Source organism: Ranitomeya variabilis, chromosome 7 (assembly GCF_051348905.1).
Source record: "Ranitomeya variabilis isolate aRanVar5 chromosome 7, aRanVar5.hap1, whole genome shotgun sequence".
NCBI classification, from domain to species: Eukaryota; Metazoa; Chordata; class Amphibia; order Anura; family Dendrobatidae; genus Ranitomeya; species Ranitomeya variabilis.
This window is the reverse complement of record NC_135238.1, coordinates 16,924,199-16,948,888: the sequence shown is the minus strand read 5'-3', so window position 1 is coordinate 16,948,888 and position 24,690 is coordinate 16,924,199. Positions and strand designations below refer to the sequence as shown.

The following is a 24,690-nucleotide window of genomic DNA, read 5'->3' as shown; positions in this document are numbered from 1 at the left end:
CGCAGGTAAACTAAACGGTTTATTGAAACAGCAGCACATTCTAGAACAGAATCCGATAAAAGAAATCAATGTTGAAAGCTGGACGACGATCATATAAGCATCCGCACAGACTCGTCCTTCCATCCACGCTCGCACACCAATGGGGTCTTGGTCAAATTAATAATAAAAAAAAAAAAAAAAAAACCCTGTCAAAAACATTGCAATATTTGGCTTTTATAGCAAGTAGTCACTTAGTGAAAACGTTTGTCAGGTCCCTGCTGGTGGTCCAGGAGCCGGTGCCATATGCTGAATCAAGAGGAGTGTAGAAATAATCAAAATCAACTAGGATTCATTAAAAGAAAAAAAACAAACAAAAAAAAAAAAAACAATGCCTAACTTGGGTCAGAAGATCAGAATAAACAAAGTACTGGAATCTAGAAACTGACTGCAAAAGAAAATCCTCAGGGGCGGGGCAACATATTGGAAGCTGATTGGTCAATAAGGGTTCTACCACTGTAACCAGCCCTGGAGGAGCAGCAGAGATTTTCTTCGGGCAGAACTGAAGATTTTAGGAAGTTCCGCAAGCTGTAAATACATTTTTTTTTTTTCACACCTAATAGTTTAGTTTATAGGGGTTACAATACTTGAAGAACCAAGTGTGCTCCAAGCCATCCTCAACCCGCCCTACAACACCATATCAATATAATAGTGCAACCCATTATTTAAGTCGAAAAACTGGGGGGGAAAATATATATAAAAAAAGTGTGTACTAAAAATTTGAAAAAAATAAAATAAAATTATATATATATATATTTTTGCCTTTCTTGGTCACATACACCCAACATCTAATAATTGCAGAATTAAACTAAAGGAATAAAATAAAGAAACACAAAAGTGGCGCCAGACATAGCTCCGCCCCCCCCCCCCGCTTTGTACCGCTACACCTTCTCCCATGATGCTCAGCTCTCTTAAGGCCGTTCAATGCATATTTTGCGCTGCTCCTGACCGATTCTATCAAACCTGAAAGCAAAAAGTCGCCCCCTACAGGCCTTGTAGTAAATAAAAATGAATTAAAACTGAATCTGGAGGCTCCGCTGTGCGAAATATACTTTTTTTGTTTACATTTTGTAATGTTTTGACATAAGAACAATCCCCCCCCCCCCATTTTTAAAGAGATATTGTCCATTTTCTGTGCACGGGTTGATAAGACTGCTGCATTCCTGGGAATTCTGCCGGATTAATGAGCAATTATCATGGATACGACGACCTACAGCTGATCGTAAACTACTACTCCCAGCAGGTCGTGACTGCTTGCATGTTAGGAGTCGTAGTTTAGCGACAGCTTGGAGGCCACAGCTCGAGGGAAGTCCATCGTTTCGCAGTATAAATCCATTTGGTTTAAGTCATGCTATGCTCCAATCTCATCCAGAGCTGCGCTCATAATTCTGTGCAGTGCTCTGCTGACCAGCTCGAGGAGCACTGATGATTCACTGCACGCATGGAGAGAAGGCATTCTGATGCAGCTTTGGATGTGACTGGAGCACAATACAACAAGGACGTGTGCAGGTAACATTGGCGGGATGGTGAGCTTGTGTCGGAGCCAAGTACAATAGTGGTTTCCTGTGTACACTTCGCGGCCGGTTGGTGGATGGAGGTGAGAGGCCGCTCGTGTGTTCACTTCCGGCAGTGGAGGTCGCCTCCGGTACAGTCAGGTCCTGGCAGTGCGGAAAGTTCTCAGACCCGCTAAGTGTCCGCTTCAAGAAAAGGAGAAGAACAGAAAATGGTGGCGCTGGGCGGCATCACGTCTGCGCCAGGCTCAGCTCCTCCAGCCCGTTCTTCCCAATACGATAGCGAGCGAGATCTTTTCTGGTGACCAGACCCACGACCTGCGAAAAAACGGGAAACAGAGCACAGCTGAGAAGGGCGAAACGCAGCAGGAACATGGTCGAGTATGGGTGAAACACAACATGTAAGATGGTAAAGGAAAATGGTGAAAAGCAAATGACACGTGAGAAGGAAGCACAGGCGAAACACGGCGAGAACGTGACGGTGTCAGCGTAACGGTGAAACACAGGGTGCAATATGGACAAAAGAGTAGGGGGAAGGATGAAGGTGAAAAGCTAAAGACATGTGGGATGGAAGCACAGGCGAAACACGGCGAGAACGTAACGGTCACACGTAAGAGTGAAACACGGTGTAATATGGACAAAAGAGAAGGGGAAGGATGAAGGTGAATAGGAAAAGACAAGTGGGATGGAAGCACAGGCAAAACATGATGGTGTCAGCGTAGGTGAAACACGGCGCAAAATGGGTAACAGTAGGGGAAGGACGAAGGTGAAAAGACAAGTGAGAAGAAAGCACAGGCGAAACACAACGAGAACATGGTGAAACAACCTGCAAAGCGTGCAAGGATGAAGGTGAAAAGGAAAAGACAAATGAGAAGGAAGCACAGGCGAAACACGGCGAGAACGTGAAGGTCACGCGTAAGGGTGAAACACAGGGTGTAATATGGACAAAAGAGAAGGGGAAGGATGAAGGTAAACAGGATAAGAAAAGTGGGATGGAAGCACAGGCGAAACATGACGGTGTCAGCGTAGGTGAAACACAGGGAGCAAAATGGGTAAAAGTAAGGGAAGGACGAAGGTGAAAAGGAAAAGACAAGTGAGAAGGAAGCACAGGCGAAACAAAGAGAACGTGTAAGGATGAAACAACATGTAAGATAGGAAAGGAAGACTGAAAGGCAAAAGACACGTGGGACAGGAGCGCAGGCGAAACACAGCGAGAACGTGGTGAAACAACCTGCAAAGCGTGTACGGATGAAGGTGAAAAGGAAAAGACAAGTAGGATGGAAGCACAAAAGAAATTCACCTGGGAAGCAAACCGACAAAAAGCAGCGAACATGTGGGGGTGAGAGCTCAGGCAAAATATGACGTGCAAAGGAAGGGTCACCCAGATCAAAAGACAAAAAGCAGAAGCCAAGGAGAAAGCAGCTGAGGCGAAACGCAGGAGAAATGAGCAGGAAGAAGGAAGAAAAAGGAGAGATGATGTAACAGGCAATGGGTAGAGAGCATGAAGGTAGGGCCCCAACGGCGGGTAGATAATCAGAGCAGCAGGCGGGGGAGACCAGGGCTAATGAAGCCGCCTACAGCAGGGCGACATCTGGGGGACTCACCCGATTGCGATCATCCACCACCACCAGGTGCCGGAGGCCGAGCGCTCGGAATAGTTTGAAGACCCGCGGCAACGAGGCCTCCTGTAAATCACAAGTGTAAGATCATCACCCCGATTCTGACATCACGGGCAGATGCCGGGCCTGAACGCCGTACCTGGGGCACTGTGTACGGGGTGGGGTTCATGAACTCCGTCAGGTCCATCAGACAGTCGCACTCGTCCTGAGACACGTGTATGGACTGGATGGGGGGGAAGCGGGGATACGCGTCCCGGAAATCTTTCAACTTCAAGCGCCGCTGGATGAGACTTAGATTTTCTCGCTCAACGAAGACCTAAATAAACCACAAACAAAAGGTCCTGACCCATCCATGAGCGACGCTGAACCCCAGACTATCAAATTACCGCTGCACGCTGAACCCCTGAAAAGAGAAACTGTACTAGGAACAAAATTATACATTTTTTTTTTTTTTTTACGTGCTGCAATTTTCTTGTCAGCCACCAGATGTCACTATAGTCATCTTCACAGGGAGACGGAGTAGAGGTCACCCCCAAAACTTTATTAAACACGCCCACAAAATTAAGCCCCACCCCTTCATTCAAATTTGCAGGTTAGTCGTCCAGAGGGCCGCACCTTGTGTTTCAGGAGGACGATCAGCTGGGACCTCAGGATTAATCCGCATAATCGCGGAGCCTGTCAGTAAAAAAATAAAAATTATGTTCCATTCTAACACAAAATTTTATTTAAAGGGTGTGAAAACTTCTGCAATTTGCTGTTTATTGCATCTAAAATAAACAAAAAATTAACGAAGCAATTTAGCAAATTGTCTAGATTAAAAATGTCCCCCCGTTTTCTGTATGCAGCTCCCATGCAGACTTTGTAGTCTGATTTTGGGGTCACTTGTTGCACTTTCGCCTCCGGCCTGTAGGGTACCAGATGATATGAGGTGGGGGACACGACGCACATTTGCTCACCTGACCAGTATTCCCGCTGTTCTCCACCACAGGAAAGCCATTGTGGTTGGATGTGGTTTGGCTCAGAACCTCCACGATGAGGCCGACCTTCTCCCTCCTGCGCAGACACGTGACCGGCGTACTCATCACTTCTCTGATATCGGGGCGGAAAAACAACATTTTAGGAATTTGAAATAATAATTATAATAATAATTATAAAAAATAAAAATAAAAAGCTGTAAAGACATAAAAGTACCACCAGGTGGCAGCAGAGCCCCCAAAAATCTGTACACAGCTCATGGGCTTCACTTACTACCCAGAGAACAGATGTGGCCACAGGGTCCTAAAGGGGGTGAGCTAAGGTCCTAAAGGGGGCGAGCTAAGGTCCTAAAGGGGGTAGGCTACGGAAAAACGGCTCCTTCCAGAAACAGCGCCCCCTCACTCCATAGGCTGTGTTCGGTATTGCAGCCCAGCCTCAATTCCCTTATGAATACATTCACCCCTTCTACTAACAGGAGAGACGAGAGGGATGCCAGGACCTCACAGATCCCAGTGGATTTATTTAACCACGTCATGACCGGGCGATTTTTCACTATGTATAACTACTCCTCCCATCTGGCAGTTTAGCTGCTCCTTCCTTTTACTCTCTTCATGGTTGGAAATATCAGATATTTCAAGGTTGTGGATTTCCAGATAACCCGACCATAGAAAATCCGCGGATCACTATTAATGGCGGCGTGAAATGCGCGGAACGGTTCTAGATCATAGGAAGTTATCAGAATCTAAAGTAACGCGAGGTCATGCTTAACCCCTTCATGACCGTGGGATTTTCCGTTTTTCCGTGTTCGTTTTTCGCTCCCCTCCTTCCCAGAGCCATAACTTTTTTATTTTTCCATCAATTTGGCCATGTAAGGGCTTATTTTTTTGCGAAACAAGTTGTACTTTTGAACGACATCATTGGTTTTAGCATGTCGTGTACTAGAAAACGGGAAAAAAATTCCAAGTGCGGTGAAATTGCAAAAAAAGTGCAATCCCACACTGGTTTTTTGTTTGGCTTTTTTGCTAGGTTCATTAAATGCTAAAACTGACCAGATATTATGATTCTCCAGGTCATTACGAGTTCATAGACACCAAACATGACTAGGTTATGTTTTATCCAAGTGGTAAAAAAAAAAATTCCAAACTTTGCTAAAAAATAAATAAATAAATAAATAAATAAATAAATATTGCGCCATATTCCGATACCCGTAGCGTCTCCATTTTTCATGGTCTGGGGTCAGGTGAGAGCTTATTTTTTGCGGCCCGAGCTGACGTTTTTAATGATACCATTTTGGTGCAGATACGTTCTTTTGATCGCCCGTTATTACATGTTAATGCAATGTCGCTGCGACAAAAAAAACGTAATTCTGGCGTTTTGAATTTTTTTCTCGCTACGCCGTTTAGCGATCAGGTTAATGCTTTTTTTTAATTGATAGATCGGGCGATTCTGAACACGGCGATACCAAATATGTGTAGGTTTGATTTTTTTTTAATTTTTTTCTTTTTTTTAACTTTTTTTTTTTTTTTACTTTTGCCATGCTTCAATAGCTTCCATAGGAGGCTAGAATCTGGCACAGCACGGTCGCCTCTGCTACATAGGAGCAATCATCAGATCACTGCTACCCAGTAGAAATGCAGGTGTGCTGTGAGCGCCGACCACAGGATGGCGCTCACAGCAGGCCGGCATCAGTAACCATAGAGGTCTCAAGGACCTCTATGGTTACTCTGCAGAAGCATCGCTGACCCCCGATCATGTGACGGGGGTCGGCGATGCCGTCATTTCCGGCCGCCCGGCCGGAGGTGCAGGTTAAATGCCGCTGTCTGCGTTTGACAGCGGCATTTAACTAGTTAATAGCGGCGGGTGAATCGCGATTTCACCCGCCGCTATTGCGGGCACATGTCAGCTGTTCAAAACAGCTGTCATGTCCCGGTTTTGATGCGGGCTCACCGCCGGAGCCCGCATCAAAGAGGGGGGGATCTGACCTCGGACGTACTATCCCGTCTGAGGTCAGAAAGGGGTTAAAAGGGGCACACGCCACCGACAAGACGCGGACACGGTGACATCCACAGGATTGTGGCCATGCCCGGTACTACAGATCTCCGCCCATAAGCTTATGTCATGGAATGGGCTGCAGTACTGGTGGTGGCCACACTGTCTGGATGGCGCTGTGCCTCCCATAGTAATGCCGGGTACACGCATATGACGGATGTACAGCAACTTATAAAGACCAGAATCGGAGGCGACTGACCTGGCCGCCAGGGAGTGCGAGGTGACGGGGGCCTCCCAGTGCAGGAACGGGACACTCTGCAGCTTGATGTGAAGATCGTACAGGCCCTGGATCGCACAAAGGGAAAGCCATGAAAACACCTGACGTCTCCGAGCTCCATTCACTGACAGAAAGCAGAGATCTTGGGGGGGGGGGGAAGAAAGTATTATCTGGCTTACAAAAACAAAACAAAACAAAAAAACACAAAGTACTTAACTACTTGATAAAAGAGCGCCCCCTGCCTGTCCGGAGGACTCGACATATACTGTATATACGCATTACATGGTCACCCATTGTGTAATGCCTCATTTCTCCCATGGTGGCGCTGTAGAGGAATTACATTACTGACCTCAATAAACAGGTCTCCGACCATCTTTGCCGTGATGAGGACGAGCATGATCGGGAAACCATAGGTGACATTTCCAGTGGCTTCTACCATGATGACGGTGAGGCTGAGCGTCATCCTGACAATCCCGCCTGTAACCCGGGGAACACGGGATATTAGGGCAAACACACACCGGGGGGGTGGAAGGGTAGCAGGGAAGCACTGTGACGTCACTACTCACCAATATGTCCCCAGTGTCTGAAATATCTGCGCCAGATATCCAAAATGAGCTCCCCCTAGTGGTGGCTGTATAAATCTGTATGTAGTGAGCTCCCCCTAGTGGTGACTGTATAAATCTGTATGTAGTGAGCTCCTCTTAGTGGTGGCTGTATAAATCTGTATGTAGTGAGCTCCCCCTAGTGGTGACTGTATAAATCTGTATGTAGTGAGCTCCCCCTAGTGGTGGCTGTATAAATCTGTATGTAGTGAGCTCCTCCTAGTGGTGGCTGTATAAATCTGTATGTAGTGAGCTCCTCCTAGTGGTGGCTGTATAAATCTGTATGTAGTGAGCTCCTCCTAGTGGTGGCTGTATAAATCTGTATGTAGTGAGCTCTCCCTAGTGGTGACTGTATAAATCTGTATGTAGTGAGCTCTCCCTAGTGGTGACTGTATAAATCTGTATGTAGTGAGCTCCTCCTAGTGGTGGCTGTATAAATCTGTATGTAGTGAGCTCTCCCTAGTGGTGACTGTATAAATCTGTATGTAGTGAGCTCCTCCTAGTGGTGGCTGTATAAATCTGTATGTAGTGAGCTCCCCCTAGTGGTGGCTGTATAAATCTGTATGTAGTGAGCTCATCCTAGTGATGGCTGTATAAATCTGTATGTAGTGAGCTCCCCGTAGTGGTGACTGTATAAATCTGTATGTAGTGAGCTCCTCCTAGTGGTGGCTGTATAATCTATGTGTAGTGAGCTCCCCCTAGTGGTGGCTGTATAATCTATGTGTAGTGAGCTCCCTCTAGTGGTGGCTGTATAAATCTGTATGTAGTGAGCTCCCTCTAGTGGTGGCTGTATAATCTATGTGTAGTGAGCTCCCTCTAGTGGTGGCTGTATAAATCTGTATGTAGTGAGCGCCCCCTAGTGGTGGCTGTATAATCTATGTGTAGTGAGCTCCCCCTAGTGGTGGCTGTATAAATCTGTATGTAGTGAGCTCCTCCTAGTGGTGGCTGTATAAATCTGTATGTAGTGAGCTCCCCCTAGTGGTGGCTGTATAATCTATGTGTAGTGAGCTCCCTCTAGTGGTGGCTGTATAAATCTGTATGTAGTGAGCGCCCCCTAGTGGTGGCTGTATAATCTATGTGTAGTGAGCTCCCCCTAGTGGTGGCTGTATAAATCTGTATGTAGTGAGCTCCTCCTAGTGGTGGCTGTATAAATCTGTATGTAGTGAGCTCCCCCTAGTGGTGGCTGTATAAATCTGTATGTAGTGAGCTCCCCGTAGTGGTGACTGTATAAATCTGTATGTAGTGAGCTCCTCCTAGTGGTGGCTGTATAATCTATGTGTAGTGAGCTCCCTCTAGTGGTGGCTGTATAAATCTGTATGTAGTGAGCGCCCCCTAGTGGTGGCTGTATAATCTATGTGTAGTGAGCTCCCTCTAGTGGTGGCTGTATAAATCTGTATGTAGTGAGCGCCCCCTAGTGGTGGCTGTATAATCTATGTGTAGTGAGCTCCCCCTAGTGGTGGCTGTATAAATCTGTATGTAGTGAGCTCCCCCTAGTGGTGGCTGTATAAATCCATATGTAGTGAGCTCCCCCTAGTGGAGAGCATATAAATCTGTATGTAATGAGCGCCCCCTAGTGGTGGCTGTATAAATCTGTATGTAGTGAGCTCCCCCTAGTGGTAGCTGTATAAATCTGTATGTAGTGAGCTCCCCCTAGTGGTGGCTGTATAAATCCATATGTAGTGAGCTCCCCCTAGTGGAGAGCATATAAATCTGTATGTAGTGAGCGCCCCCTAGTGGTGGCTGTATAAATCTGCATGTAGTCAACTCCCCCTAGTGGTGGCTGCATAAATTTAACCCCAATATAATGACCCAGTTCTTATATTTGGGGATGTAACACTGCAAGCTATTTAACTATAAGTCCCAGCATGTCCTAAAAGCATGTGAGCATGTTAGGAGTTGTAGTTTTGCAGTCAGGCGGCTAAACATCTGTCTAAACAATCAGCCGTCACATAAGAGATTAATAAATGCAGGAATTCCAGCAGGACGAGCAGCGGCGGCGGCTTCCTGCGTCTGCTGAAACACTCACCGAGCTGAGCCGCTGCCCCCATCAGCGCATACTTCCCAGGATCGGCCCACGACTGCACAAGACAAGAGACAAGGAGGATTAGAGGCAGAGGGCGGCCATACCGGCGGGGAGGGGGGGGGGGCGGGGGGCGGTTGGCATGGGCGGCCATACCGGCAAAGGAAGGAAGGGGGGCTTGCGAGGTCGGCCATACCGGCAGGGGGGGTATGGTCACACTGGCAGAGGGGGGGGGGCGAGGTTGGCCATACTGGCGGGGGGGGGGGGGGGGAGGGGCGAGGGCGGTCATACTGGCAGAGGAGGATCAAGGGTGCCCATACCAGCAGGGGGGTTCGAGAACGGCCATACCTGCAGGGAAGAATCGAGGGCGGCCATACCGGCAGGAGGGGGGCGAGGGTGGCCATACTGGCAGGAGGGGGGCGAGGGCGGCCATAGCGGCAGGAGGGGGCGAGGGCGGCCATACCAGCAGGACGGGGGCGAGGGCGGCCATACCAGCAGGAGGGGGGCGAGGGCGGCCATACCGGCAGGGGGGGGAAGGGGATGCAGACACTTACAATGGACTCATTGGAGATGTTGGTTAGGAGGATCCCAAAGAGTCGGCCCCAGGCGGCCCCCAAGAGGAGGGACGGGATGAAGACCCCGGCGGAGACGGTCAGGCCGTAGGTCCAGCATGCCAGGATGAAGTAGAGGAGGGTGAACAGTCCCAGGGTCTGCGGGTTAAAGGAACCTGCGGAGAGGAAGGGACAGTATGGGGGGCAAACCGAGGCGATCAGATCGCAGCGACCACTTCTCCAGATAATGACAACTTATAGCAAAAACTAACAACACTAACAAAAAGTAAGAGGGTCCGAGGAGAGAGGAAGGTCGGGGGGCCGCAGGCTCTTGTGTGCGGACACTACACTCACCGGCAGGCTCATGGAAAAGCCTTCGCACGCTGCTTTCTGGCGTAGTAAAGAAGGCAGATGCCATAGCGTTGTACTCTCCATCGGCACAGAAGAGCTAAACAGGTGGAGATACAAGCGCAGCATTAGGGGGGTGAATACTTTTGCAATCCCGACGGTCAAGAAAATTAAATTCATGCAATGTTCTCCAGTTGCAGCCGAAGATTTTCAGACTCTCGCTGCTCGGCCCCCAGCTAAGAAGTTAGGTCACACGGAGGAAAGCATGGCGGACCTGGAGGTCTGAGCAGAAATCAGATTGCAGCTTTGGATGTGAGTGGAGGCAACAAGGAGCAGCTTGAGATTACCTGTAGGTTGTAGTCTCCGGCGCTCTGCCGCAGCGGCTGACAGTCCGAGGACCAATAGATCATAACGAAGGACACGGTGGCCGTCACGGCGGCGACCAACATGGCTTCTATCACCTGCAGGCCGCGCCGGTGCAGATACCTGAAAAGATGGAGGCCGTTATACAAACCCATACAATCTTTAACCCTTTGATGTGCCATGATGGACATATCCGTCACAGAGCGGGTCGGGGGCGGCTGCGCAGCGATGGGCAGGGGCGGCGGCGCGGCGATGGGTCGGGGCGGCGGCGCGGCGATGGGTCGGGGCGGCAGCGCGGGTCAGCACCTGCCTATAACAGCAGCGACTGGAACTTGGTCTGATCACTGCTGTTAAGCCCATAGATCCTGCTGCCTATACCATCCTTAAAGGTGTTAAAGGGATGGGCCGCTATTGGTCAGTGATAGGACACAACCAGGAGCTTTTTCCATGAAAAATCTAAACACGGGGTTAAACATCAGCCCTCTGCCCGCCCCCCGATATTCTGGACTGGAGGGTCCACACATGTGAATTTGCGATCACAGGACGCCGCCAGACAGTTGCCGCCGTCTCAGAGAAACGTTATTAATTATTTCCTAAGACGTCTTCAATTTTCCATTTCTAAAGTTAATTAAAAAAAAATGAGGTTTGTGAGGAAGAAACGGATTAAATATCACCGGCCGCGGATGTGGCCCCCTCTGTGGGGGATAAATGCAAAAAGCAGGTGCCGAGACAAAACCAATACTACAGCGACCACTAGAGGGCATCACCCGGCGTCCTGCAATCTCCTCTCCACTTACTACTCTGCTCATGAACCAGAGGGCTCAGGATGAACACTACCGACAAAACATCACTTCCCGAAACTCAACCCCGGCTCTGTGAAAGCGACGAAAATGTCACATTACCTGATCCTGAACATGGTCAGCCAGTTATTCAGGGCGTTAAACAGCGCCCCCAGCATCCCGCCTGTCAGAGAGCACACAGCAAGTCACAATGATATCATACCGCACATAACACTATGACTATCACCGCCACCACACTCACCTACCGCTCCCATCAGGATAAAGATCGGAAGCTCAAAATACTTGTAACTGTTCTCCTGCAAAACAACCAAAGAGGGCAGAATTATAGTAGTTATATTCTTGTATATAGGAGCAGTATTATAGTAGTTATATTCTTGTACATAGGGCGCAGTATTATAGTAGTTATATTCTTGTACATAGGGGCAGTATTATAGTAGTTATATTCTTGTACATAGGGGCAGTATTATAGTAGTTATATTCTTGTATATAAGGGCAGTATTATAGTAGTTATATTCTTGTATATAAGGGCAGTATTATAGTAGTTATATTCTTGTACATAGGAGCAGTATTATAGTAGTTATATTCTTGTATATAAGGGCAGTATTATAGTAGTTATATTCTTGTATATAAGGGCAGTATTATAGTAGTTATATTCCTGTACATAGGAGCAGTATTATAGTAGTTATATTCTTGTACATAGGAGCGGTATTATAGTAGTTATATTCTTGTACATAGGAGCAGTATTATAGTAGTTATATTCTTGTACATAGGAGCAGTATTATAGTAGTTATATTCTTGTACATAGGAGCAGTATTATAGTAGTTATATTCTTGTACATAGGGGGCAGTATTATAGTAGTTATATTCTTGTACATAGGGGCAGTATTATAGTAGTTATATTCTTGTACATAGGGGCAGTATTATAGTAGTTATATTCTTGTACATAGGGGCAGTATTATAGTAGTTATATTCTTGTACATAGGGGCAGTATTATAGTAGTTATGTTCTTGTACATAGGGGCAGTATTATAGTAGTTATATTCTTGTACATAGGGGCAGTATTATAGTAGTTATAGTCTTGTACATAGGGGCAGTATTATAGTAGTTATATTCTTGTACATAGTGGCAGTATTATAGTAGTTATATTCTTGTACATAGGGGGCAGTATTATAGTAGTTATATTCTTGTACATAGGAGCGGTATTATAGCAGTTATATTCTTGTACATAGGGGCAGTATTATAGTAGTTATATCAGGGTGTGACATGATTATATAACTAATCAGTAAGGAGATTACTGATCTGAGTTGAGTCTGGGGACATTAGTACAGGACACTCGGGAAGGAAACATACTGGCAATGATTATTCAGTGGTCGGGTTGTTTTATCGTCAGGACCCCTGAGGGTGTGGATTTCGGCCATTAGACCACGAGGTTCCCTTGTGAGCCGCTTTCTTACATATATATATATATATATTCTCAGAGGACGTGTTGTGCGGAGGGGGCAGCGTCCGTGTAATGTGAACACGCGATGGGTCACATGTAGGGGATAACCGAGGCCTTGTTGTGAGGAGAACAATGGGACGTGTGTCTTACACTTTCTAACACCACAGACCCTTCTTATCCCCCACATTGTGACGTTTTCTAGGTTCTCAATCGACCATGTTGTATAATAATAAATTCTGCAACTTTCCAATATACAAAATGGCGAGGAACTGATCTATAAAGATCTCCTCTTATACAGACTGAAGATTGTGCCAGTCCTCCTCGCACAGCTGAGGGTCTGTTACAATGAGTCACATCTATATAGTGAGCTCAGTCCATGATACGAGGGCTGCACATCTCGGCTCCGGCAGACGGACGTGACTGTGACTTAGAGGAAAGGAATATTTTGCTCAGAGAAGATGAATTTCCAGGAAGGGTCCTCAGAAAGAGGAAGGACAGGCGAGGAGCAGTGTGTGAAGACGGGGGTTCTTAAAGGGGTTGTCCCTCTAAATAAATCCATCACCCAAACCCACAGTATAGGGGATGAATGTATAACCTGGTCATCTACAACTTGCTGCTGTGCAGCCCCCCATCAGGAGGCAGCACCTACAAGCAACCCCCACAGCAGGATGCAGCGCCTACAAACAACCCCCCCAGCAGGAGGCAGAGCCTACAAACAACCCCCCCAGCAGGAGGCAGAGCCTACAAGCAACCCCCCCAGCAGGAGGCAGCACCTACAAGCAACCCCCCCAGCAGGAGGCAGCGCCTACAAACAACCCCCCCAGCAGGAGGCAGAGCCTACAAACAACCCCCCCAGCAGGAGGCAGCACCTACAAGCAACCCCCCCAGCAGGAGGCAGCGCCTACAAACAACCCCCCCAGCAGGAGGCAGAGCCTACAAGCAACCCCCCCAGCAGGAGGCAGCACCTACAAACAACCCCCCCAGCAGGAGGCAGCGCCTACAAACAACACCCCCACAGCAGGAGGCAGCACCTACAAACAACACCCCCACAGCAGGAGGCAGCGCCTACAAACAACACCCCCACAGCAGGAGGTAGCGCCTACAAACAACACCCCCACAGCAGGAGGCAGCGCCTACAAGCAACCCCCCCAGCAGGAGGCAGCACCTACAAACAACCCCCCCAGCAGGAGGCAGCGCCTACAATCAACCCCCCCAAAGCAGGAGGCAGCGCCTACAAGCAACACCCCCACAGCAGGAGGCAGCACCTACAAACAACCCCCCCAGCAGGAGGCAGCGTCTACAAGCAACACCCCCCAGCAGGAGGCAGCGTCTACAAACAACACCCCCACAGCAGGAGGCAGCGCCTACAAGCAACCCCCCCAGCAGGAGGCAGCGCCTACAAACAACCCCCCCAGCAGGAGGCAGCGTCTACAAACAACCCCCCCAGCAGGAGGCAGCGCCTACAATCAACCCCCCCAAAGCAGGAGGCAGCGCCTACAAGCAACACCCCCACAGCAGGAGGCAGCGCCTACAATCAACCCCCCCAAAGCAGGAGGCAGCGCCTACAAACATCCCCCCAAGCAGGAGGCAGCGCCTACAATCAACCCCCCCAAAGCAGGAGGCAGCGCCTACAAACATCCCCCCCAGCAGGAGGCAGCACCTACAAACATCCCCCCAGCAGGAGGCAGCGCCTATAAACAACCCCCCCAGCAGGAGGCAGCGCCTACAAACAACCCCCCCAGCAGGAGGCAGCGCCTACAAACAACCCCCCCAGCAGGAGGCAGCGCCTACAAACAACCCCCCCAGCAGGAGGCAGCGCCTACAAACAACCCCCCCAACAGGAGGCAGCATCTACAAACAACCCCCCCAGCAGGAGGCAGCGCCTACAAACAACACCCCCCAGCAGGAGGCAGCGCCAACGGACATCCCCCCCAGCAGGAGGCAGCCCCTACGATCAACCCTCCCAGCAGGCGGTCGTCCTTCTAGAGGACACACAGGCAGATGATACTCACGTCGGTGTCGAACCTCCCGAAGTTGATCAGGCCGGGGTTGGACAGGTCGCCCGGCTTGTGGTTGTAGAAGCTCAAGACGAAGTTCAGGGTGAAGGTGGAGATCATGGAGGCGAAGAACTGGGGGAGGACAGCAGAAAATCGGTGAGATGCAAAACATCTACTGGACACCACATCCTGAACCCCTAGTCACCCCCAGAGCTGCGGGCACCGTCCTTCCACAATGACCACCATCCTTCTACCCGTCGCCTCCAGAGCTGCGTTCAGCCCGCAGCGTGTGATGTGATATTAGCGGCGTCAGCCCGCAGTGTGTGATGTGAGACCAGCGGCGTCAGTCCACAGTGTGTGATGTGAGACCAGCGGCGTCAGTCCGCAGCGTGTGATGTGAGACCAGCGGCACCATCCCGCAGTGTGTGATGTGAGACCAGCGGCGTCAGTCCGCAACGTGTGATGTGAGACCAGCGGCGTCAGTCCGCAGCGTGTGATGTGAGACCAGCGGCGTCAGTCCGCAGCGTGTGATGTGAGACCAGAGGCGTCAGCCCGCAGCGTGTGATGTGAGACCAGCGGCGTCAGTCCGCAGCGTGTGATGTGAGACCAGCGGCGTCAGTCCGCAGCGTGTGATGTGAGACCAGCGGCGTCAGTCCGCAGCATGTGATGTGAGACCAGAGGCGTCAGCCCGCAGCGTGTGATGTGAGACCAGCGGCGTCAGTCCGCAGCGTGTGATGTGAGACCAGCGGCGTCAGTCCGCAGCGTGTGATGTGAGACCAGCGGCGTCAGTCCGCAGCGTGTGATGTGAGACCAGCGGCGTCAGTCCGCAGCGTGTGATGTGAGACCAGCGGCGTCAGTCCGCAGCGTGTGATGTGAGACCAGCGGCGTCAGTCCGCAGCGTGTGATGTGAGACCAGCTGCGTCAGCCCACAGCGTGTGATGTGAGACAAGCGACGTCAGCCCGCAGCATCTGATGTGAGATAAGCGGCGTCAGCCCGTCCTTGTGACCCTTCACCCTCCACCGGTCCTCTGCCTCCAGGACTAGATGTGACAGGGACAACGCCCCCTGTGGGCACAGCACGTCATGGCACCCGACCTCAGCAGAGGTCCACAACTTGCGGCTCAGCAGCTGATGTGAGACTACAACTCCCAGCATGCAGCCCCGGCCTTATTCTACACCTGTACTCACTATTCTCCAGGTGAGCAGCTGGTTCCAGAAAGAAGCTCCTTCCTCCAAGCTGAAGAGCACCCCGCCTGCGGAGAGACCCCCATAATCAGTACAGGTGACCACCGCTCTTCTACTCCAGTCAAATCCAGAGCTGCAGCTTAAATCCTGCTGGTTTCCTGCAAGGCTTTACACGCACGCTCTGCTGCAGTAATAAGAGAGTAACTTCATGCTCCGCAGCGCCGCAGCTCTAGCTGTGACTACAGGACACCACATGATGCGACTGTAGAAAAATATCTGCAGTGTCGGCCCACACTGATCCGCAGATTACAGAGTCGTCGCTGACAAATCCTTCAGGCGTGAGCTCTGCAGGCAGTGGCTTACCAGCTGTTGTGACACTACAATTCCCAGCAAGTCTGAAGACTGCAGTAGACCAAATATAGCAGGAAAAGGGGCATAAAAAGGCCACAAATGGCAACGGCTCCGGTAATTATAACTGTACAGATATAAAGATGGCCGGATACTAAAACGAAGCAGCAGCTGTCAGATGGGAACCCCCCAGGAGGGGACGTTACACCCCGTCAGCACTGCGCCATCCTGACATTTATTTCTGGTTCTGGATAAAGAGACCGTACCCACGGGGGCCCCGAACGCTGCGGAGACTCCGGCCGCCGCTCCTGCAGAAACAAAGTCTCTCTTCTCTGTATCTCTGCGAAAGTATTCAAAGATCTGAGGAGAGAAAACAGATGAGAAGAGGCGAGGAAAGAAACTCTGTAGCCACCACTAGGGGGAGCTCCCTGTATACAGAGCGTATGACACAGTGGGAGAGGACCAGCGTTCCTCTGTCATGCTCAGTGTCGCCCCCCGCAGGATCTTACATAACATCACTGACCTTGAAATCCTTCTTCAGAGAGGTCGACCTTCCCTGAGAGATGCCGGCTGCGACCACGGCCCCGGAGTGAATCATGGGCCCTTCCTAAATACAGAATGATGAGACTTTACTACACGTAGCGCGCTGCAACAACAAAGGATAAGGAAAGACGTCACCGACCTTCCCGACTGCGAGTCCTCCGACTACGGACAGGATGACCCCGCACACCTTCACCACCAGGGTCTGCGGACAGACAGACGTCACACACAGTCCGGTGCGGGGTTTCGCACAGCTCTATGCAGTAACGTTGCTTCCTCTCCAATCACAACCAAAGCTGCATCTCAATTGCCAGAGCCTCTGGATTGTGTCCCTAAAAAAACCTGACAACGCTCTGCAGCCGGTGACAACAGAAAGTAACCGCCAGAAGACAGCTGGAAGGATTGTGAAGTCTCGACTGCAGCTTTGGATGTGACTGGGATAGAAGACTATTTGGGAGACCTTGTTCTCGTTCCTTACCTTGAGTCGCACCACGTGGGGGATCTTCACCCCGTTCAGGAAACACTTGATTTGTGGGATCCCGCTGCCAGCCGCGACTGGCTGGAAGGAAGAACCCAAAATATCAGGCGAGAGCCCCCCGATGGCGTCCGTTATAAGAAAGCCCCTCCGTCAGATTTACCTCTATGAAGGCGACAATCAGGGAGCCCACCAGGACGATGGCCGCGTTCAGCGTCGCCCAGAGCAGCAGCGAGAACGACAGGCCGCCCTTCTCCGTGAACTTATCAATATCTGATGAGAAGGGTTAAGGGAAAGAATACAACAAAAAGAACAGAGGGCGCCAGGGGTCCGGGGGAGCACAGAGGGCGCCAGGGGTCCGGGGGAGCACAGAGGGCGTCAGGGGTCCGGGGGAGCACAGAGGGCGTCAGGGGTCCGGGGGAGCACAGAGGGCGTCAGGGGTCCGGGGGAGCACAGAGGGCGCCAGGGGAGCACAGAGGGCGCCAGGGGTCCGGGGGAGCACAGAGGGCGCCAGGGGTCCGGGGGAGCACAGAGGGCGCCAGGGGTCCGGGGGAGCACAGAGGGCGTCAGGGGTCCGGGGGAGCACAGAGGGCGTCAGGGGTCCGGGGGAGCACAGAGGGCGTCAGGGGTCCGGGGGAGCACAGAGGGCGTCAGGGGTCCGGGGGAGCACAGAGGGCGTCAGGGGTCCGGGGGAGCACAGAGGGCGTCAGGGGTCCGGGGGAGCACAGAGGGCGTCAGGGGTCCGGGGGAGCACAGAGGGCGTCAGGGGTCCGGGGGAGCACAGAGGGCGTCAGGGGTCCGGGGGAGCACAGAGGGCGTCAGGGGTCCGGGGGAGCACAGAGGGCGTCAGGGGTCCGGGGGAGCACAGAGGGCGTCAGGGGTCCGGGGGAGCACAGAGGGCGTCAGGGGTCCGGGGGAGCACAGAGGGCGTCAGGGGTCCGGGGGAGCACAGAGGGCGTCAGGGGTCCGGGGGAGCACAGAGGGCGCCAGGGGGCGGGGGAGCACAGAGGGCGCCAGGGGGCGGGGGAGCACAGAGGGCGCCAGGGGGCGGGAAGCACAGCGGCACAGAGCGTTTCAGGAGTAAGGTGCAAAGAGACCATACTGGTTGCTATGGCCCCCCTTTACACCGCTCTGGCGGCCCCCCGGGGGAGGATACTGCTCTTGATGACCTGGTACTTCACGTCCGCCAGCTGCTCCACCATGATGTCAATGAAACAAGCGATGAGTCCGGTGAGGATCCCGATCATCCCGCAGATCGCCCAGCGCGTCACCTCCACGGTGCGGAACGCCTGCCAGAGACATCGGTCACTGAACCGCTATTGTCTGCAGTTATCAGCCACACACCTCTGCAGCTGCCTTCACGGCATGCTGGGAGTTGCAGTACACAAATACGTTAACAACCCCATGCCAATAGTTAATGTTGGGGGTTATACTCACGGCGTGATTGATCCTGCGCTCCTCCTCCATAAACAGCTGGTTCTCACTGTTGTCATAATCCAGGCTCTGCAAGAGAGGAGTGACACACTGAAACGACACCTCAGCTGACTGCACACTCATTAATGGTGGTAACCATCAGTAGGAATGCGCTGGGAGTCGCATCCTGGGAGCTGAGGATTTACACACTAAGGAATTGTCATTTGTGCAGTTTCCTAAGCGACTGATGAAGGTTCAGAGACAACTACAACACCCAACATTGGGGGTCACCTCATATTTCAGGGAGAGGAGGTTCTCGTTGTGCGGGATTTCCTTAACGACCGGAGATGAGAGCTCTGTTTCCTGTAAAACAAGCAAAAACAGAAAATTCAGTATAATGGCAGTGATGGGCGGGCAGAGGCGACCTGCGGCGGCCGGGCGGGCAGAGGCGACCTGCGGAGGCCGGGCGGGCAGAGGCGACCTGCGGAGGCCGGGCGGGCAGAGGCGACCTGCGGAGGCCGGGCGGGCAGAGGCGACCGGGCGGGCAGAGGCGACCTGCAGAGGCGACCTGCGGCGGCCGGGCGGGCAGAGGCGACCTGCGGCGGCCGGGCGGGCAGAGGCGACCTGCGGCGGCCGGGCGGGCAGAGGCACCCTGCGGAGGACGGGCGGGCAGAGGCACCCTGCGGAGGACGGGCGGGCAGAGGCACCCTGCGGAGGACGGGCGGGCAGAGGCACCCTGCGGAGGACGGGAGGGCAGAGGCACCCTGCGGAGGCCGGGAGGGCAGAGGCACCCTGCGGAGGCCGGGAGGGCAGAGGCACCCTGCGGAGGCCGGGAGGGCAGAGGCACCCTGCGGAGGCCGGGAGGGCAGAGGCACCCTGCGGAGGCCGGGAGGGCAGAGGCACCCTGCGGAGGCCGGGAGGGCAGAGGCACCCTGCGGAGGCCGGGAGGGCAGAGGCACCCTGCGGAGGCCGGGAGGGCAGAGGCGACCTGCGGAGGCCGGGAGGGCAGAGGCGACCTGCGGCGGCCAGAGGCGACCTGCGGCGGCCAGAGGCAACCTGCGGCGGCCAGATCCAGCAGTGGTGATAATACAGCCGTGGTGACGCGTTCCTATCATACTTTTCCTGGTCTTGGACAGATACGGATGTAAAACTCTGACCAAATACTGATAGTGTGAACGTGGCCTAATACGAAGGCTGCAGAACTATAATCTCAGCTCTGGATGTGTATAGATTAACCCCTTACCAGCTCGCGGTTCTCGTCGCCGAGGTCCACGGTGCTCAGCTGCCCGAAGCGGAAGAAAACAGAACCAGGAAACTAAAAAGGGGGAAAAAATTATCTATTAATTATGAATATATGAAAGGGGAGGGGCTAATTACCAGTTACCCCGCCCTGATACAAGTGAACTTCCCCTTTAAATGGATGACCGGAGACAGATTAGAAAGAGGAAGGGTTCGGAGCAGGAAGCAGAATTTGAGGTTTTGCCATGAAAAGGAACAATGCTATTTAAAAGCTGTAAAATGACTTATTAAAGGGGCGGTGCGGTAACCCCTGCCCTCGCGATCAGGGCTGATTAGTATAATCTCCGTCCTCATGGCCGACTGCCCGGAGGCCGCAGACCTGTTATATCAGCGGCAGCCGAGATAATCGCTCCGATCATCGCTGTGTTTACACCACAAACATCTCGCTAGTCACGTCGCTCGCTCACCCGCTTCACAGCTATTGCTCCCTGTTATCAGCCACTGAAGACTGAGTGCAGGACAGGTGAATGCAGAATAATGACGGCTGTCATCCATCAGTGGAGACAGACTGACAGGCGGATGTGGTCTACGGCTCTCTGTTATCAGCCACCACAGACTGGTAAGAGGTGGTTACTGTAATACAGGTGAGCCCAGCTATTGCTCTCTGTGATCAGCCATCTCTCGGTGCTGACACTTCTGTTGATGAATGTATCCTGGGTTTAGCGCATTACACGGCAGTTTGTGCTGTGAATGGCGGCTCAGTGTCCACGCGGGAAATGAGACGCCGCTCGCCTGTTATGTATGAAATCAGCGTGGCGAGGAAGGGGGGCACATACTAATGGCCAGAGCCGAGCCCCTGCCCTCCACATACACCACCCTGCTACAATGTGATCTATTACTCTCTGTTATCAGCCAGATGAGTCACAGAGGAGACTGTGACCGTGTATGAGACAGGACTGCAGCGACGTGTGGATGGCGGCATTATACCATGTGTCACATACAGAGTCAGCAACGTGCAGAATGTCCGATGTGGGGAGGAGAGGCAGAGAGTGACCGCACACAGACCAGCAGAACAGCGAGTGCAGCTCTGGGGTATAACTCAGGATCAGTAATGTAATGTATGTACACAGTGACTGCACCAGCAGAATAGTGAGTGCAGCTCTGGGGTATAATACAGGAGGTAACTCAGGATCAGTAATGTAATGTATGTACACAGTGACTGCACCAGCAGAATAGTGAGTGCAGCTCTGGAGTATAATACAGGATGTAACTCAGGATCAGTAATGTAATGTATGTACACAGTGACTGCACCAGCAGAATAGTGAGTGCAGCTCTGGGGTATAATACAGGATGTAACTCAGGATCAGTAATGTAATGTATGTTCACAGTGACTGCACCAGCAGAATAGTGAGTGCAGCTCTGGGGTATAATACAGGATGTAACTCAGGAATCCTGAGTTACATCCTGTATTATACCCCAGAGCTGCACTCACTATTCTGCTGGTGCAGTCACTGTGAACATACATTACATTACTGATCCTGAGTTACATCCTGTATTATACCCCAGAGCTGCACTCACTATTCTGCTGGTGCAGTCACTGTGTACATACATTACATTACTGATCCTGAGTTACCTCCTGTATTATACCCCAGGGCTGCACTCACTATTCTGCTGGTGCAGTCACTGTGTACATACATTACATTACTGATCCTGAGTTACATCCTGTATTATATCCCAGGGCTGCACTCACTATTCTGCTGGTGCAGTCACTGTGTACATACATTACATTACTGATCCTGAGTCAGGATCAGTAATGTAATGTATGTACACAGTGACTGCACCAGCAGGATAGTGAGTGCAGCTCTGGAGTATAACACAGGAGGTAACTCAGGATCAGTAATGTAATGTATGTACACAGTGACTGCACCAGCAGAATAGTGAGTGCAGCTCTGGGGTATAATACAGGATGTAAATCAGGATCAGTAATGTAATGTATGTACACAGTGACTGCACCAGCAGAATAGTGAGTGCAGCTCTGGAGTATAATACAGGATGTAACTCAGGATCAGTAATGTAATGTATGTACACAGTGACTGCACCAGCAGAATAGTGAGTGCAGCTCTGGGGTATAATACAGGATGTAACTCAGGATCAGTAATGTAATGTATGTACACAGTGACTGCACCAGCAGAATAGTGAGCGCAGCTCTGGGGTATAATACAGGATGTAACTCAGGATCAGTAATGTATGTACACAGTGACTGCACCAGCAGAATAGTGAGTGCAGCTCTGGAGTATAATACAGGATGTAACTCAGGATCAGTAATGTAATGTATGTACACAGTGACTGCACCAGCAGAATAGTGAGTGCAGCTCTGGGGTATAATACAGGATGTAACTCAGGATCAGTAATGTATGTACACAGTGACTGCACCAGCAGAATAGTGAAGGCAGCTCTGGAGTATATGCAGGAGTTTCTCAGGATCAGTACAGGACTCCCCCGGGAGCTGCAGTACGGGATTTGTGCTCTGTGTGGTTTCCACTGGTTTTACCTCATTCTGGATTTTTCGGGTTCCTTAGTGTCAGACCACAGGATCTATTGTGAAACTCCACAACGTGTACAAGGAACAGAGAGGCCTGAAAGCGGATACTTCACTTGGGACCCCATCACGAAAGCTCTTACGACACCGGATGGAATAGCATGTACAGATGCTGCAGAACTACAATTCCCAGCATGCTGACATCTGCACAGAATTTAACTCTTTCATCCCTAGAGAGCCAAAACATCTGCTGCAAAACATGGTCTGAAATAAGCCCTAATGTCATGAATATACAGGGGACCCGACTATCTATAGAAGAGCATGCTGGGAGCTGTAGTTCCTAAATGGGTGAAGAATAAGAGATGGCTCAGACAAGATCTCCTTTTTATTGAGATCCATTAAATGTAATCCTCTTAGGTTCACCTCCCCGGCTTAAAGGGCAACAGTGTGATACAAGCTACGAGCAATCCCTGTGTAAATACCACACAGAAAGTAAGTGCCCCCCTCCCCCAGTATTATTACACAAGATGCAGATCAAGAGTCAAGGAAATCAGACATCCTCCCCCCCAAAAAAAACAGCTGTCCACAGGGACCCCAGAAGAAACGACTGCCCTGCTGAACCTCCACCACTGCCCTCCCAAGAGCAGAACCCCAAAACAAAGCACCCACCTGCAGAATACCCCCGTGTCTTCCCCTGCAGAATACCCCCGTGTCTTCCCCTGCAGAGCCCCCGTGTCTTCCCCTGCAGAGCCCCCGTGTCTTCCCCTGCAGAGCCCCCGTGTCTTCCCCTGCAGAGCCCCCGTGTCTTCCCCTGCAGAGCCCCCGTGTCTTCCCCTGCAGAGCCCCCGTGTCTTCCCCTGCAGAGCCCCCGTGTCTTCCCCTGCAGAGCCCCCGTGTCTTCCCCTGCAGAGCCCCCGTGTCTTCCCCTGCAGAGCCCTCGTGTCTTCCCCTGCAGAATACGCGTGTCTTCCCCTGCAGAATACGCGTGTCCCCCCCTACAGAGCCCCCCGCGTCTTCCCCTGCAGAATACGCGTGTCCCCCCTACAGAGCCCCCCGTGTCTTCCCCTACAGAGCCCCGTGTCTTCCCCTACAGAGCCCCCGTGTCTTCCCCTACAGAGCCCCCGTGTCTTCCCCTACAGAGCCCCCGTGTCTTCCCCTACAGAGCCCCCGTGTCTTCCCCTACAGAGCCCCCGTGTCTTCCCCAGCAGAGCCCCCGTGTCTTCCCCAGCAGAATGCCCCCGTGTCTTCCCCAGCAGAGCCCCCGTGTCTTCCCCTGCAGAGCCCCCGTGTCTTCCCCAGCAGAATACCCCGGTGTCCCCCCTACAGAGCCCCCGTGTCTTCCCCAGCAGAGCCCCCCGTGTCTTCCCCAGCAGAATACCCCGGTGTCCCCCCTACAGAGCCCCGTGTCTTCCCCTGCAGAGCCCCCCATGTCTTCCCCAGCAGAATACCCCGGTGTCCCCCCTACAGAGCCCCCCGTGTCTTCCCCAGCAGAGCCCCCCGTGTCTTCCCCAGCAGAATACCCCGGTGTCCCCCCTACAGAGCCCCCCGTGTCTTCCCCAGCAGAGCCCCCCGTGTCTTCCCCTACAGAGCCCCCCGTGTCTTCCCCTACAGAGCCCCCGTGTCTTCCCCTGCAGAGCCCCCGTGTCTTCCCCTGCAGAGCCCCCGTGTCTTCCCCTGCAGAGCCCCCCGTGTCTTCCCCTGCAGAGCCCCCCGTGTCTTCCCCTGCACAGCCCCCCGTGTCTTCCCCTGCACAGCCCCCCGTGTCTTCCCCTGCACAGCCCCCCGTGTCTTCCCCTGCACAGCCCCCCGTGTCTTCCCCAGCAGAATACCCCGGTGTCCCCCCTACAGAGCCCCCGTGTCTTCCCCTGCAGAGCCCCCCATGTCTTCCCCAGCAGAATACCCCGGTGTCCCCCCTACAGAGCCCCCCGTGTCTTCCCCAGCAGAGCCCCCGTGTCTTCCCCAGCAGAGCCCCCCGTGTCTTCCCCAGCAGAATACCCCGGTGTCCCCCCTACAGAGCCCCCGTGTCTTCCCTACAGAGCCCCCGTGACCCCCCCATAGCCCCCTGTAGAGCTCCCCGTATCCCTCCGCACCTGCCGGTTGCCGGCTCCGTTCAGCAGCGGCGTGCTCTCCCCGGCCTCCTCCGGCTGCTCCCGGCCGGACCATGACACCCTGTTGGCCACATTGGCCATGCTGCTCCGTCCTGTGCGGCGGCCGCTCCGCTCGCTGTTTGTGCATGTGACAGACGGAGCCTCGGGAGAGCCTACGGTCATGTGACTGCCCATCTACGGCGCCGCGGCGGGGTCAGAGCAGGGACGCGCTCCCGGGGCATGACGGGTAATGTAGTCCTGCAGTGTAACCATAACAACCCGGCTGCGGGACTTTCCTGAGCAGCTGAGGAGCTGTAATGTGGAACTTTCCACGTGA

General features: G+C 52.5%; 1 protein-coding gene across 1 annotated transcript; it reads right to left on the bottom strand.

The window, feature by feature from the left end:
• On the bottom strand, positions 1-24,690 carry CLCN7 (chloride voltage-gated channel 7). The gene is made up of 25 exons (XM_077274263.1): positions 24,357-24,690; positions 19,732-19,803; positions 18,780-18,851; positions 18,513-18,578; positions 18,232-18,364; positions 17,239-17,348; positions 17,079-17,159; positions 16,743-16,805; positions 16,584-16,667; positions 16,327-16,420; positions 15,716-15,780; positions 14,543-14,659; positions 11,333-11,387; positions 11,194-11,254; positions 10,276-10,414; positions 9,935-10,028; positions 9,584-9,756; positions 9,036-9,087; positions 6,757-6,884; positions 6,390-6,475; positions 4,123-4,255; positions 3,782-3,841; positions 3,306-3,482; positions 3,152-3,232; positions 1-1,865 (listed from the first exon to the last, which is right to left on the bottom strand). The coding sequence occupies exons 1-25, from the start codon at positions 24,546-24,548 to the stop codon at positions 1,779-1,781; spliced, it is 2,475 nt and encodes an 824-aa protein (XP_077130378.1). The 5' UTR covers positions 24,549-24,690; the 3' UTR covers positions 1-1,778.

What these genes read in the sequence shown, in the direction of transcription:
- CLCN7 (XM_077274263.1), bottom strand. Translation starts at nt 24,548, where the DNA reads ATGGGCAGTCACATGACCGTAGGCTCTCCCGAGGCTCCGTCTGTCACA. An exon ending in TCGCACTCCCTGGCGGCCAG is followed by an intron (nt 4,256 to 6,389) that starts GTCAGTCGCCTC and finishes CCCCGATATCAG; the next exon opens with AGAAGTGATGAGTACGCCGG. An exon ending in TCGTCCTCCTGAAACACAAG is followed by an intron (nt 3,483 to 3,781) that starts GTGCGGCCCTCT and finishes TGGTTTATTTAG; the next exon opens with GTCTTCGTTGAGCGAGAAAA.